This window comes from Poecilia reticulata, chromosome 21, assembly GCF_904066995.2.
Source record: "Poecilia reticulata chromosome 21, P_reticulata-male-v2, whole genome shotgun sequence".
Classification (NCBI taxonomy): Eukaryota; Metazoa; Chordata; class Actinopteri; order Cyprinodontiformes; family Poeciliidae; genus Poecilia; species Poecilia reticulata.
This window is the reverse complement of record NC_088850.1, coordinates 24,076,080-24,093,026: the sequence shown is the minus strand read 5'-3', so window position 1 is coordinate 24,093,026 and position 16,947 is coordinate 24,076,080. Positions and strand designations below refer to the sequence as shown.

General features: G+C 40.7%; 1 protein-coding gene across 5 annotated transcripts in view; it reads left to right on the top strand.

The window, feature by feature from the left end:
- Positions 1–16,947, top strand: part of bach2b (BACH transcriptional regulator 2b) — a 97,161-nt gene that overhangs the window by 52,197 nt on the left and 28,017 nt on the right. For 4 of the 5 annotated variants that reach the window (XM_008398479.3, XM_008398477.3, XM_008398476.3 and 1 more), the window contains one exon: positions 14,955–15,209. In XM_008398479.3, the coding sequence (XP_008396701.1) occupies positions 14,967–15,209 (243 nt within the window). In that variant the 5' untranslated portion in view covers positions 14,955–14,966. Of the gene's footprint in view, positions 1–3,523; positions 3,644–14,954; positions 15,210–16,947 lie in introns of those variants that run through there. The other variant, XM_008398480.3, reaches the window with a different exon arrangement.

The window sequence follows — 16,947 nt, the reverse complement described above, 5'->3', positions numbered from 1 at the left end:
CCATCTTGGAGCGGTCCACCACTCCACTCAGCGTTATGTGTTTAGCAGGCACAATGACGTATCAACGCATTTAATCGATCATAACACGCTTTTTTGTTACTGGAAACCATATTCAAACATCTATCAAAGCTACATTTATAAACAATTGTATTATATAAGTATGTTTTTAATACATAGTTCAGCATCTTTAAATATGCTTAGTAGCTATAACAATAGAATAGGGTTAGAATATTCTGATGTTGATGTATGATGAGCATATTACAAAGCACACAGCCGTTCACAATTTATTTAATAAATTATTTAGTAATATCAATACATATTTATATAACTATACCAACACAATTAAATAATGATTAATAATGACACAAATAAATAATGATTAATACTGAATAATATATATTAGATACATGTTTATATGTATGTATGTATATACATACATAGATATATATGTATATATGTTTTTCAGCCGACGAATTCTAGCTTCAGAGAGATTCAGCAGCTGAGATTGAGCACAAAATCCGATGTGAGATTTATCTGTGCTGCAGTGAATCTGTCTCTCTTTATAGACATCTCCCTCTTTTTCCTCACATCGTGTCTTTATGAAACTTTCAAAACAAAAACGGAAGATTTAGGATGTATCTTACCAGTGAAAGAATTACATATAAATAATAGTCTTTACCACCTGTGTAAACTTTGCTGCTGAATGCTATAACACATAATATAAGTTTTATAATATATGTTACAGGCTCTTGTGACAGATAATCTAAGTCAATGTTAGAGAATAATAAATTTTTTTAGATTTACAGAATCTCAGTTAGCCTTCATAGCGGGGCTGAACCCGCATTACACCAAGCACTGTAGCTAATATTAGCTGGTATCTCGCCAGTGGGCATAAATACAGTAAAGTAATATTCTAATCACAATATATACACAATAATATGTCCATCTTACTTGTGAAATGTTGTCTGTGGAGCCCTCACATCAATAATCCGTCGATCCGAACAACAATATCCCTCAGTGCTGAGGCATATTCTGCTGTTTTGATTGAGCAAAGTAGGAGGGAGTACCCCTCCAAGATGGCCGCCGTATTTCCTGCGCCGGAGCAGCCAATGGACCTTACCAAGCTCCACCCAGAAACGCCCCTCGAAAGTCTCACGTGACTGCATGTCTCACAAACAAAGCCTCGCTGTGCTTAGTTTCTATGTGTAATTTCATTTCGACTGACTCTCTGCAGAGTATTTCTGAGTCGATTAGTTTAGCATTTCTGCCGGATTTTAAAAAAATATCAGCCATGACAATGGACAGGGGAACCAACAAATTCATGTCGTCTTTTTGGACGACATCAAGGTGTTTGAGCCACGGGATGCCTCCAAGATTGTGCGCGTCACAGCTAAATGCTACCGTTCGATGAGGAACACAGCAGATCCTCACACCCTCAGCATAAATATAGCTGTGGACAAGATCACTGATGCCTATTGTTCTTGCAAGGCTGGGTAAGTCAGGCATTCATGGTTTTGAGGGTGATTTCTGTTGGCAAATGTTCATATGTGCCTAGGCCTGATACACGGTACTCGGAGGTTAACATGATTAGCGTGGCTAACACGATTACACTTTAGTAAAAAGCCTTTTCAGGTCAAATAAAATCTTTAATGTATGTCAGATATGGTACATATTGCATATTGATCTGTTCAGCTAACGTAAGGCTGTAACAGACAGGCTTCAAGGTGTAGAAGTTGTATCTGTACTGCCATTATGCTGTACTTGGCTAAAAGGTTTTCATAATGGATGTGTTTATTATTGACTTTCTTTTTTTCATTCACTAGAGACAAAGAAAGCAAAGCAATAATACTTACGCCAGCAGACACTCCTTTGTTCACCTGGAATCAATCCATCCATCCATCCATCCATCCATCCATCCATCCATCCATCCATCCATCCATCCATCCATCCATCCATCCATCCATCCATCCATCCATCCATCCATCCATCCATCCATCCATCCATCCATCCATCCATCCATCCATCCATCCATCCATCCATCAATCCTCTTACACCTTGTCCCTCGCGGGGTCAGGAGGGGTGCTGGTGCCTATCTCCAGCGAACGTTTGGGCGAGTCAACATGACCCTGGTCAGGTCACCAGTCCATCACAGCCTGTTTGGTATTGTTTACTATTAATACATTTATATAGAGATGCCTTGTGTTTGGGATTCACCAGCTTCACACATTTCTCAAGTTAGATTTCAAAATAAAAGGGAATTTCCCTGGGAGACAAAGCAACTCAGGTGTCAGTATTAGAACCCAATGGAATTTTTTTAATGTATTTCAGAGATAAGAAAACATGAACAACAGCCTGCATGGTCAAACATTTGTTTTATACATGTTATCAATAGCAGGGATCTATTTGCATGTCTGTTTCTGTTCCAGCAGGCAAAGCCTGTAGAGTGAGACACAATGATGGACTCACCATGAGCAACATGACCTCTAACTCCAGTCTTATCAGCAAACTTATATATTCATTCTGCTCACATATACACAAATGATGACATGCACACACACCCACACAGATGCACATGCATGTGTACAGATGTGGCTTTTGAAGGTTTTGACGTGGGCGCTGCTTCTGCGTCAACTTTTTCCTACGGGGAGACTTTCCACTTGTCTTTTTTTCCATGCGGCCTTTGAGAGTAGAAAAGATTTTTACTTTGAATTTTTAACTTTTTAAATAAAATTCTGCCATTCTTATTCTCAAATTGTACAGTAATTACTTTCGACAGGGCAGCATTAATATATCCAAAAATGCCTGAGTTAGAAAGAGATGATTGTTGCTTTAAAAGTTGTGTGCATGACCTGGTCATGTTTGTTTTAAAAGGTCTTCCATTCGTCTGGGTTTGGGGTGCATCATCCCTCAGTAAGGAAGTTTCCTGTTCATGCAAATGTATACTTGTGTTTCTGTTTATTCAGACGGTTGTACAGGAAGAGGTTTCAACAGATTGCTGTGTGTGCAGGTGTGCCATCTCTGCAAAGACATAACTTTTTTTTATTCCAGCAAAATCCAAGAACTTTTGTTCGTTTTGGAAATTAGTGTGCTTGTATAATGATGTAGTATTCGTTTTGAGGCTATTGTAACCAAAATAGGGTAAAGTCATGTTACGCCACAACAAAATGTCTCAAAAGCTGAAAATCAAATTCATAAGTATTGTTGTAAAAATTTATTTTTAAGCTGAAATAAGGACAGTGTGGATCACATGGAGTCCAGCACAGGGCTGAGACACAGCAGCTCCTCAGAGACCCGTCTATAGATAACTCCAGTGTTGCTATCACATGTGCAGTGTGTTACCATATAAGACAGTTATATGACTAACCCTGCACACTGACATACTATGTGGGAAGTCATGATTCATGCAAGCTGCATTTAAACCAGCATAGCCCAAAAATAATCTGGCATGCCATCACACAAACACATACACAACTATCACACACACTCACAATCATACATACTTTAGTTGCTCAGTCATCCTCACCACCCACAGACGCTGATAGGCTTAGATTCCTGCTGGTAGCATGCAGAGAGACATTAGAAAGTTGTCACAGCATAGAGTGGAATAACAAAATGACTGGATCTGTGCTAAGACCTTCCTGAGGTAAAACCATCCAGCTGATAACTCTTCATTGTTGTGTATGTTTTGGGTTTTTTGGGGGGGGAAATGTAAATCTGATGTTAAAGAGTAATAAACTACAGCGTCTGTAAAAGTCAGTGCATTTCACTAGCTTCTGGTCAGTGGAACGAGCTTATCTTCTTCTGACACATGCTGATACTTTTCTCTGTTTCGTGTTATGACATGTTTGCTTTCTTTTTTTAATTTTGTGAACAGCACCAGAGATTTTTTGTAACTTTTCGGTCTCTGTGCTTGGTGCAAAGTGATTGAACCTCAGTTCATGTTGATGACGTGTTGATCTATCTCTTTGATTCAGTGTGGGGTCCAAATCATTCAGGTCCTTTAAACGGTTAGGCTAAGTGCAGACTCATGTGGGGAAGGTCATGGAGGGGAAGTGGCTGTGTGGTTCTCAAGCTGACTGTGATTGGTTAAAGGTTTGTGCAGCACTTTGAATGTGTTCCTGGTTATCCAAACTGACCTCTGAGCATGTAAAGACCATCACCCAGTCGGACTCCTTTAAAGTTGGGAGTTGATTTGGTAGAACATAGGGGTTGCACCAATTAGTCGACTAGTCGACTTGTCGATTCTTTTCTCTGCAATGACTTTTTTTCTGGGCCAGTCGACTAGTCGCAATCACGTGACAAAACAGATTTTTCCAAGGAAATGAAAGAAGGTGAACTAGGTGAGTTCGTCAGAAAGCTCAAATTGTATAAAAATGTAAATAATTGAACAAAGAGAAACTGTAAATTACAGGATAGGCTACCGCAATTGGGGCGTTGCGCGGCGCGGTGGTTACCGCGGCGCCCCGCATATAGAGACTTTAGCCCGCGGTAGTCTGGAGTCCGACTCCCGTCCTCCATTCGCTGGGCCCATCATGCCTCTCTCCCCCCGCTCCGCTCTCTCTGCTCCCTTACAGTCAGATTGCTGTCAAATATTCTAGGGCCGAAAAAATCCTTTAAAAAAAACAAACAAAAAGACTACCGGAGTAATGTGCGACAAGGAGTCATGATGTCAGGCTTTTTCATCCCTCAACTACCCCCAACTGGTCAGCGTCACCTTGCGTATTGAAGCTTCTAACCTGGCAGCTTTTCGCTCTTATAAAGATATGGTTTGACTACGTCTGGAAACTAAGTCCAAGCTTCATCCTGAGGGTCTGATAGAGGCGATCTCTGCCATCGTCTACATGTCGGTTCAGAGAGCCGCTGCTGAGTCAGCAGAGCGTCCTGATGCGCGTCGGGCGGAACAGCAGCAGGAAGCTTCGTTGAATTCAACTGTAACCAAACGGGATCCGTTCATAATAAGTTTGGCTTGTGATGTTCCAAAAGCACCATTGTGGTCAGTGTGATAATTTGACTATCCAGAGATCATCAGTATCAGCCGGTCTTTGGAAAAAAAAAAAAAAGTCAGACCCGACTTTGTGCAACGAACTTTTCTCCGCTGCTCACGAAGAATGATGTATTTATTGCTTTTAATTCTGCATAATAGGCTTAGTAAAAGCGGAAGAAGGGGATGGGGAGGTGTCAATATTTGCAGTAAAAATAGCTGGTAAAGCCTCGAAGTAGTTGTGAAGGGTTTTCGCGCTTACGTCACTATGACGTCACCGCGACTAGTCGACATCGACTCGACTATTATCATGATGTAGTCGACCTTAAAAAATATGTAGTCGTTCAACCCCTAGTAGAACATGTGCTCCTCATACTTTGAACTGAAGTTTACGTTGCATGCTTTTATCAAACTTTGGGGTATGTTAGTTGCACTTGGTTTTTCTCTACAAACAGCTAAAGTGGAGTCATTTCTAACACATACTATATAACATTTTATTGTCTTTATTTTTACATTTACTTCTTCATACAGCCTTTATGGCTTTGGCCTAATTGCATCCAACAGATATGAATAATACATTCCAATAAAAGCATGCTCATCCTCAGTGTAATGACAGGGATCTGGAGGGATCCTCACTGTAACACAGTGTTCATGTTCCTCTCTCTTCCTGAATGGGCTCTGATCAGAATGCTGTGAGAGCAAAGCAGCAATTGAGACTAATCATTTTTATTGCAAGGGGCCACAGGGTAATATCTGTTTTATTACCAACCTGCTGTGTAAATGAATCACTGAGAAACAGGTCGAAAATTATGAATTTGATGGAAATATTGTCAAATGTGTAAAACTGATCAACTTATGACTCAAATATACAATACAGAAAATTGAAGGTACTGCAAAGAAAGCCATAAACTTCTGTTTCTACCTCTTTCCTCCCTGCTGAACAGGAATGACTCAACTTGTTCTATTATTGCTCATTACAGTACCACATTATTACAATTATTAGATGGCGCTCACAAATTATGATCATTACAAATATGCCATTCCATTCTACCTAAGATCTCCAGAATGATAGAAGAAGTGTTTGTATGGATTTTCTCTAACATAATTAAATATAAAATAATATATTTCCAGATGCTTGAAGGTTTATCTGTTGCTGGCTGAAGATGGGAAGAGAGTGTCATTATCCACAATAAAACAAGTCCTCTCCTGACGTATGCTGAAAGACCACTCAGAGAAGAAGAAGACATTGCTACATACCCAAAGTACAGTTTGCAAATGAACCAATTGACTGATATATATTACAGGAAGATAGTCTGAAAAGAGATTAAAAAAAGATGCAGAAGAGGGGATAAAGAAATGAAGGCAAGAGAGAAGAAGCAGACACCAAAAGGATAAAAGATGGAACAAATTATAGCAATGAGACTAGTTTAGATTATGTCTGATGCCAGCTCAGCAAAGACAGAGGTCATGTAAATAAATTAACTATTAAAGAATTTGTCTCAAGAAAGTGGTTACTTTGTTGAAAGAGATGCAACCGAAAAGGACGAAAATGAACCAAAAGACAAGAGAGAGCCACAGATGCAGCGATGATGACAAATAAGGCAGCAGATTAGTAAATCTCATTAATAGTAGTTCCCGATTTTATTATATAGAAGAGACTAAACCAAACAGGCAGAGGGACAAGAGAAAGCAACTAAAATGACAACTACAGAAAGGCAGAAGGAGACAACAAGTTAGAGCTGTGTATTAGAGAATATAAGACCTGCTGTCAAGCTCATCAGAGATCCCCTCCCCAAAGTTCCCAAAAAAATATAGCAATGACCCAAAGCACATTGCAAAATTCACAACACAGTAGCTTAAGGACAGCCATGGGTTTAGGAGTGGCCATCACAAAGTCTTGCTCTCAGACCCTGTGCACCAGTTCTGAAACACAGAGAAAACGCTGTGGAAGGATAACCAGAATGTCTGGCAAGTTTATACTGAAGGCGGCAAATACAGGCGACAATGAACAAAGTAATGATGAAAAATCTCTTATTGTTCTGGAATTTATCAAATAGAAAAATGTTGGTAATACTAACTGAACTAAAACAGAGAAAGTACAATTTGATCTAATATCAGACAGAGAGGAATTCCTGGTTGTCCTCTGCTACAGTGTGTGAAAATGTTTGCTGGTCAGGGGTGTTAGCAATATAAGTGATCTGTTAGCCCAAAAACTGTGTTTGTGTTGATGAGGAAGTTTTATCCCCCCCACTGATGTTGTTGTGTTATTTGGTTGTACTGGAACTGCAATTTCGTTGTCTTTCTGACGATGACAATAAAATTTTTCTGATTCTGATATCAGTCTTCATGCACAGCTCTGGACCAGCCTGCAGTAAACCCTGTGGTCGGCTCTGAGTCTTCTCACTTCTCAGCACGAGAATGTCAGTAACTTCAGAAGAGGCCTGACAGCTCCTGGTCAAATAAATTCAAAAAATGCAAAAAATAATGTCAGATATTTGATGCAAACTGTTATTTTCTGAAGTTTATATCTGGACATGTCAGTTGATGCACACCTGTGCACATCTTCTCGTGCAGTTTGTGTCATCACTGAATATTTTCTATGCGGCAACATGTTTAGAGAACTCTATGCATCACAACCACATCTACAGGATAGAAAATGTTTGCATGGATGTCTTGAAAGACAGGTCATTATCCCAGGAAAGCCAGAGAGAAATGTTTTGGTCGGCCAACCAAGAGCACAGTTGTTGCTGATGTAGTTGTTAAAACAGAGATCTGTAGCTGTCAAACTATTCCTACAAGTTGGTCAGAGTTGAACATTAACACAGAGCTTTACTTCCCTAACTGCAGTCTGTGTTTGTGTGCTGCTGTTTGTGTGAGACATCATTGTTAATTTGTTTCCCTGTGGGTAGGAGATTATTTACATGGGCCCTCCTCTGCCGAGTTGTCAGTCGTGTTTATTCCTATGGCTGACTGGACATAATGCTCACCTCACAAGGCTGCTCCTTTGCTACTGTATTTCAAGCTTAGGGTCAGAGGTTCAGGCTGTCTGCTGGTGAGTTTCCCAACTGTTGGAGGGTTTGTTTCCAGACATGTTTATTTAAAATAAATAAAACGTAATTGAGGCTTACACCTTTCAGTTTCATCAACTTTGTGAGAAAAGATCAAAAAGAGCTGCATAGATTTTTATAATGCTAACTTATTGCTCATGTAATATTCTCAGTGCCTTTCTGGCTGATTTAAGCAATAATAAAACTGGGATAGCTGGGTACAAACAACAACTATAAATAGAATTATGTATAATATTGGAGCCTTTAACGTAAGACATAAGATTTTGTATTTGTCATAAAGTTTCCAGAACATAACAAAATTGTCGTGGTATCCTCAGTAATAAATGGATAGATAAATAAAGTCTCAGCTGGGGTTAGTGTGCCTGGTGGTAGTCATTTAAGCCATGGAAATAGTTTCATTTTACAGGGAAGGAGTACGGCTTTTCATTGTTTTTCATTCTGATTCTCATTTTCTTTAAACAAAGATACCTTCTGTCTTAGCGAGCTGACTTCTTGCTTGAAGTATTAACAAACAACAGTTCCCAACTTACAAATATGTACCAAACTCAATACAGATTGTAAATATAGTAATTACAGGTCTTCTTATAGAAACCAGTAAGGATGAACTCTGTCTTATTTTACCAAGAGGATTTCAGATAAATTTCCTCTTTATCAAATGGACATCTTCTCCTGTTGAGTATATGAAATTTGAGTCAGTGAGCATTGCTTTGATTTTTTCAGTTATTCAGTCCTTTAAGCTGCAATATGTAACTTTCATCAAAAAAATGTTTTTTACATACTTGTCAAAACTGTCCCTCTGTTGTGACAGTATAATATGAGACAGGTAATCTGTGAAATAGTGGAGCTCTTCTGCCTTCTGCCTACAGAAATAAACAGCTCGGTCAGAAAAGACCGATCAGACGATCAGACGAAAAGACGATCTTAGTGCTGTCAATCATCTTAATGTGCATGATGCTCATACCATCCCCCTTGTTCTCTGCTACACTACAGTTAGTTCCCCAAACCGGGCTACCATGAATGAAGAAAGTTAGCATGATGGACTAACAGTCATCCTCAACATGCACTTATCTGCATCATGTCTTGCTGACTAAAGTATTCCTCACATTAGACCAGTGCTTCTCAATTCCGGTCCTCACGCAACCCCTGCTCTGCATGTTTTAGATGTGCCTCTATTCCAGAAGAGCTGATTCAAATGATTGCATGATCAGCAAGTACTGCATAAGCCTGTTAATTACCAAAATATTCAATCCAGGTGTCTGGCAGAAGGGAAACACCTAAAACATGCAGGAAAGGGGGGCCTGAGGACCAAAATTGAGAAACCCTGCATTAGACAGACACTGGGTTCTGTGCTCTGTTTGTCTCAACACCTTAACACCTCTCAAGTTTGTACTTTATCACTACGTCACACACATTACACGGTCCGGTCTTAGTCTTTTAAGATAGTCGTTGCAATTTTGAGATAGGTCAGACATGAATTAACTTCAACCTCCGTTCTGCACCAGCTCTTTTTAGCAGATCGTTGAGGCATAAAGAACACATGTAAATCACAGATTGAAAGTATGATCTGAAAGGGGATTATGACTCATGTGCTCACTCAGGGAGTGCAAATAAAGTTTACGTTATCTACCATCTTGTTTTTTACGTTAATTTCTTCCCGACCAGAAGTAGGGTGTTTGAATTAGAAGACTTAATGATGATGTTACTTTCGGTGATCGCATCTAACCTGCACATGCACCCCCCCTACACACACACAGACAAACCCAAACCAAACCAACTTTATTTATAAAGCACTTTAAAACAACCACAGCTGATACAAAGTGCTGTACATTAAAACACAACATAATAAAAAAAAATAAAAACTTACAGTTTAAAAACAAAAACACACAATTTAAAACTAGATCCCACTGGTGTTAAAAGCCAAGTAAAATACATGAGTTTTAAGACGAACTTTAAAAGTGGACAGTGAAGGGGCCTCTCTGACCTGCAAAGGCAAGTCGTCCCATAACTTTGGGCCAATGACAGAGAAGCTCTGTCCCCTCTCAGCTTCCTTCTGGATCTCTGTACCTCCAAGAGCAGCTGATCTGCTGACCTGAGAGACTGATAAGGTACGTAGGGGTGAATAAGCTCAGAGAGGTAACCGGGGCAAGATTATGTAGTGATTTAAAAACAAACATAAGAATTTTAAAATGAATCCTAAAATATACAGGCAGCCAGTGAAGTGAGGCCAGGACAGGGGTCACATGTTCCCTCTTTCGAGTTCCTGTCAGAAGTTGTGCAGCAGCATTCTGTACTAGCTGCAGACATGAGAGCAGCGACTGACTGACTCCCAGATAAAATGCGTTACAGTAATCCAATCGAGTTGAAATAAAAGCATGGATCACTGTTTCAAAATGCTGCCTGGAAAGAAAAGATTTCACTGACGCCAATCGCCTTAAATAATAAAAGCTGGACTTAACCACGGCTCTGATTTGGCTGTCCAATTTAAAATCACTGTCCACCTTAAAACCAAGATCTGTAATAACAGGTTTAAAATGTACCTCCAACGGTCCCAGGTCAACAGAGGAGGACTCACAGGAGCCACTGGGTCCAAACACCATCACCTCTGTTTTGTTTTCATTAAAATTTAAAAAGTTCAGGGCCAACCAAGCTTTAATATCAGCAAGACATGCCAGGAGATGTTTGATAGAATGTACATCCTTCTGCTTCAGGGACAAATAAATCTGACAGTCATCAGCATAACATCCATCCATCCATTTTCTTACACCCTTGTCCCTCAGTGGGATCGGGAGGGTTGCTGGTGCCTATCTCCATTTAGTGTACCGGGCAAGAGGCGGGGTACACCTTGGACGGGTCGCCAGTCTGTGAATGTGATGTGTGGGTCCTGTACGCACAGGACCCACACATGCACAGGGAGAACATGCAAACTCCATGCAGAAAGACCGGGGCTGAGAATCAAACCCAGAACCTTCTTGCTGCAAGGCAACAGCTCTCATCAGCATAACAATGAAATGAAATCCCATGTTTCCCAAGGATAGAACCCAGAGGCAGTAAATGAAGAGAGAAAAGCAGAGGGCCCAGAATTGAGCCCTGCGGGACACCATAAGGCATTGAAGCAGCAGATGATTCAGAGTCACTAATTTTCACTGAAATTGTTCTGTCCTCCAGGTAGGACCTGAACCATTTAAGAATAGTGTCATCAATACCTACAACGTGGTGTAATCGCGATATTAAAATGTCGTGATCTACTGTATCAAAGGCAGCAGTTAGGTTAAGTAAAATCAGAACAACATGGTTACCAGAATCACATGCAAGAAGGATGTCATTTAAAACTCTTATTAAAGCAGATTCTGTGCTATGAAGAGTTTTAAAACCTGACTGAAAAACCTCCAGAATGCCATTGTCATCTAAAAACTGTGTCAGTTGACAGTACACAATTTTTTCTAAAACCTTAGAAAGAAAAGGCAGCTTAGAATTAGGCCGATAATTAGCCAGAACAGTATGATCAAGGCCAGGTTTTTTAAGCAGTGGCTGTACTACTGCATGTTTAAAACTAGCGGGGACCACACCTGAGGACAGACTGCTATTTATAATTGCAGGAACAGACTGCCCTATGCTAGATAAAATATCTTTAAAGAATCGTGGAGGGACAGGATCACGGGGGGAGCCTGATGGCTTAATGTGGCCAACCACGTCCTCTAAAAGTGAGACAGTCACAGGCTCAAACTGATTGAAAGCAGGAGAGCAAGGGACTGAAACAGAGGGGTCAGAGTCAGGAGCTGTGATAAGAGCCCTGGTACTACCAACCTTTTCAATAAAGAAACGCAGAAAATTAGCACATATGTCAGGAGAAGCTTCCAAACAGGCATTCTGTGAAATATTAAGCACAAAGTCAATGGTGTAAAATAAAACACATGAGTTATGGCTGTTTGAGAGAATGATATTTGCCAAATATTCTCTTTTAGCCTCTTTAACCGTGGTCTTGTAGAGACGCCAACAGTCTTTTCAAATCTGAAAAGTAACCTGCAGTTTATCCTTTTTCCTCCTTCGTTCAGCACAGCGACATTCCTTCCTTGCAGCACGAGTTCTATCATTAAACCAAGTCTCAGGTTTAATCCTTGGCTGCCTGGTTTTTAATGGAGCAACCGAATCCAGGATGGTTTGACAGGAAGAACAGAACCAGGACCAGAGCTCTTCTGTATCAGAGTGGAGGAAGTCAGATGATCCACAGAGCTGAAGGAAAGCAGTAGAGAACTGAGTGGCAGTGAAAGGGTTAATAATCCGACAGCAGCTCGAGTTTTGACTGCAGTAGGTGTCAAACTAACAGTGAATAAAACAGGCAGGTGATCCGAGAACACAGAGTCACAGATTTCCAGGTTAGTCACAGGCAGACCGCAGGAAATAACCAGGTCCAGTGTGTGTCCGTGCTCATGTGTAGGACCGGATACGGCCTGTACCAGGTTAAAAGAGTCCAGAAGGCTATTTTAACTTATCTTTTGGCTTATCAGGACAGCACACGTGTATATTGAAGTCTCCAACAATAAGAACATGTTCATAGTTAGTTATAATCCCAGATAAGAAGTCAGAGAAGTCTCTTATAAAATCCTTATTATATTTGGGGGGCCGGTAGACGACAGCACAGAAAACTGGGTTTACGTGTCTCATTTCAAATGACGTAAACTCAAAGCTGGGGAATGATGTCTGTAGAAAACACTGCTTACATTTGTAGTCCTGTTTGTAAACAGTCGCTCTGCCTCCCCCTCTCCCTGAAGCCCGTGGTGAATTAAAATAAGAACAGTCCGCTGGTAAAAGCTCAGATAGAGCACTGGACTCACCAACACTCAGCCAGGTCTCAGTCACACACAGAAAATCCAGGTTTTCGTGACTAAAAAAGTCCCGAAGAATAAAAGTTTTATTCGCAAGCGACCTGGCGTTTACCAGGCCAATCCTGACAGGAGCTGGATCATGGGCTTCGACAGGTCGGACGGCAGTGAAAAGGGGCTTGAATGCCGACCACTGGCACCACGCAGACATCAACGGGATCCAAGAAACGCCGAGGCACCCGAGAGGCCAGAAACGATCCATGCGACGATAGGGTAAAAGGAGAACAGTGCATCAGGTAAAACTTCAGCTTCACCAGCCGGCCGCTGCCGCTTTGTCTACCGCGACAACGATGACGTCTCCTCCGTGAAAGCAGCGCAGGAACGAAGCGGAGGCAAGGATTGTTGGCCAGCAACATCAAATAAATCCATGTCCTGGACCAAAGGTTGGAGGTCCAATAGTGTGTTGCGATCATACACCAGCAGAGACTCAGTACCGTAGATGACACAGGTCAAAAACAGTATAAACATAATCAAATGAGAGAATGACAGACGAGCAGCAGCACACACCGGCGCCATCTTGGAACGTCTCAGCGTAAAAGAGGCCATTCTTCTCACACACACGTCTAAGGGCTGTTCAGGGAAAATCTAATTGTGAACATTGTGTAGAACTAGGCCAAAAGGACAAAGTCACCTCATGTTAAAATCTTCATTCTGATTCACTTCACTCGTGTTCCTGTGACAGCCTGCTTGTTACACTGACCTGGCTGCATTATTTTCCTCTCTCATTTTAAGACCTGCCCTAATCACACCTAGTCTCCCCAAGGACTTACTCAAGCTGGTTTCTTTCCTGTTGTCATCTTTACAAACAGGATGGCATAGATGCTTTATGCCATCCAAACGGGGTGATTGCAACAACGGCCACCACCATTCTGACATACATGCAGCCGTGATTGAAATAAATCTGATGCTGTTTAACCCCTTGTCTTTTGCTTGTCACATCACTGTAAGTCGCTGGGCGGCTGCAATCTTTGTGGGCCTGATAAAAATCCAAACAAAATAAAAATACGTCTGTTCCTGTGCTCCAGCTGCTTCAACGTGTCAAACCGGAAGTCCTGGAATCCTGTGACGTCACCGAGTCAAAAGTTGCTCATGATAAAAGAAAAAACTGATACCTGGTTCTGCCTCTGAGAGACTTTCATCACATGAACTCTCTTGCTGTGGGGCAAATTTTGTGCAGAAGCTTTTACCTGCCTGTGGACTTTGGGGAAGAATACGAGGAAAAATGAACTTGTGTTAATTTATCCACGGACATGAAAATGCAAGGTCTTTTGTGTACAAAATTGGTTTTGTCATTCCTTGTATTAAAAGGTCTACAAATTGTAGTGTTTGGTCTTTGTTTTATATATAAACTAACTCAATTAAATCCAACTTGTCAGGAGGGATGCCTGGATGTTACCACTTAAAGAAATAAACTAGACAATTTTGTAAATCATCACATAGTCCTAGTCAGTAAATCATAGTACTCCCCTGTTCTTCGCTAAGGTATCCTTAGTGACTGTGTTCAGAGGAAGTCCTCAAACTGACAGAACCACACAGTGGGAAAGCAGAGGAGCAAAAAACCCAAATACAGTGTGGTTTGTGTCAGCAAATGTAGCCGTCAAAAGATTTTCTACCTTGTAAACAGAAGCCCTCAGAGCAGACAGATACCAACATGATCTCATATAAAGGTCAGAGGACGTTGTGTTTGTGTAAGTGTGTGTTTAGTGTGTGTTTTAGAAAAGATGGAGCTCTTCTTTCCAGGGAGAGGAGAGCAGAGAAATGTTTGGAGGGAAAACAGTTGAACTGTCTCATCGCTTGAAGTAAATATGGAATCACATTCCACAAATATGGACGTATTAAGCTCACAGATAACAAACAAACCTGTTTCCATTTCAGTTTCAACTTTTGCACATAGGAACTTTATTAAACAGGCTGAATGATGAAGCTGGCTGCTGTAGACTGCCATTACTCTTGTCAGTCCCATGGCATGCACTCACTGGACTTGATTGTAAGCTGACTCCACCTATGTTGTGCTTCTATTTGTAGGGTGTGAGCGGCATGTCCGTGGATGAGAAGACTGAAGACCCCATGTATGTGTATGAGTCGACGGTTCATTGTACCAATATCCTCCTCTGCCTTAATGACCAGCGGAAGCAGGATATCCTGTGTGATGTGACTGTCTTGGTGGAGGGGAAGGAGTTCCGAGGGCACCGGGCCGTGCTGGCTGCCTGTAGCGAGTATTTTCTCCAGGCGCTGGTTGGCCAAGCAGAGAATGCCTTGGTGGTTAGCCTTCCAGAAGAGGTAGGTCTTATAAACACACTGCTACACTTGTTCTCGTGCTTGCTTAGAACCAGTTCTTTCTGTTTCTACTGCCACAAACTCTTGTTCTGGTCACTGATAAACTGTTTCTTTCTTAGCACTAACTCAGTGTGGAGAAAATGTTTTTTTAGGAGTTGGAGGTAGAATATGGAGACCAAACTATTAAAATCTAAGCGATATATTTAAATCTCCAGAGTTATTGTTTTTATTTGCTAAAACACAGAACCTTCAACATTAAATAAAAGTCTAATGTTGGAATAACAAGCTCATTGTTCCTACCATCTTGATGTGTGACCTTCACACAACCTTTCAGAGTTTAAGGAAGTTAGTGCACCATTAAAAGAGGAGCTCATAGCTCATATTTTCTAAATCCATTAGCATTAGAGTTTTCTTGATCTGCTTTCTTCATGGTTTAAAAAAAGCATTTGCTTAATTTGTTTGAGGAAATGAGTTTGCATCATTTTTTAAGTGAGGCAAACTAATTGGATTTTACAGCATTGCAGGGACAGATAGAAGACTTCTTGGAGTTTGGTCCATACTAAAATGTGAATCTTCAAGACACTCAGAGCTAGTGCTAATTACAAGTAAATGCAATAACAAAAAGGCTAACTAGCAGCATTTGGTGTTTATGGAAGGTGTTCTTAACAAAGTAACGGGCACAAAAATGAAGGAACAACATGACAATGACACAGTATATGGGTGGGTGGAGTATGATTGAATCATATTATTGTTCTGAGAACAGATGGCAGGAAAAATCTGTTTTAATTAGATCTGTCATCCATTGTAGAATAAAGATAAAAGTGTGACATAAAGGAACATTATTTAGTCTGTAGTAGTTTGATTGCCAATTAGCATGTGCATCACACCAACCAGCGCCAGTGACATGTAGCACTCAGCAGCAGGTTGAACAGCACCTCACCTCCATGTCACTTTGTACTGATCAGAGTCAGGAGTTTTCCAGAGTCCAAAACTCCTGTTCACATTTTCTTCAGTTATTTTTGTGTATTTTAGTACACAATGATAAAATGATTTATGATGCTTCCTGAAACCCTGACTGAATCCATGTGAAGGAAAGACCTGATTCACCACCAGAGACCAAAGCAAATACTGGTCACACTGGAATAATTACATGATAAAGGCACATCTTGACATATTGATGTCACACACACACACACACACACACACGCACCCCCCACGCACACACACACGTTTCTAAAGATGCTGCTGTGAAAACTGGGCCACATCCCACATGTACAGTGAAGCTGTGGATCCTCAGTGGGACCTGAATGCATTAATAAAGTAATACTTGTCACATGTTTTTTGTTTTGTTTTGTTTTTTTACAGAAAGATCACTTGAATCAAATTGTCATCTTATATAAAATGAATATGTATTTTCTTCCTAACTCAGATAATTACTGCATGGCAGAACTTTCAGTCCCTTCTGGCTGCTGGTATTAATAAAGTGTGAGCTGCTGTGTGTTTAGGTGTGACATGGACATGTTGAAGTAAATGTTCAATGAAGGTGTCTTTAATGTTGTGGGGATAGTTACTGCTGTAATAAATCACATTCGTTTAGTCCTTATGATTTGACAGTTTCACATTTTATTGAAATTGCTGCATAATCCAAAATGAAAACCCAGGATGCAGAGAGTTAGTGTAGTGAGAATTAGTGCTATATCTTTAGGATAATTTTCCTACTGTAAAGTACATCTCCCAAAGT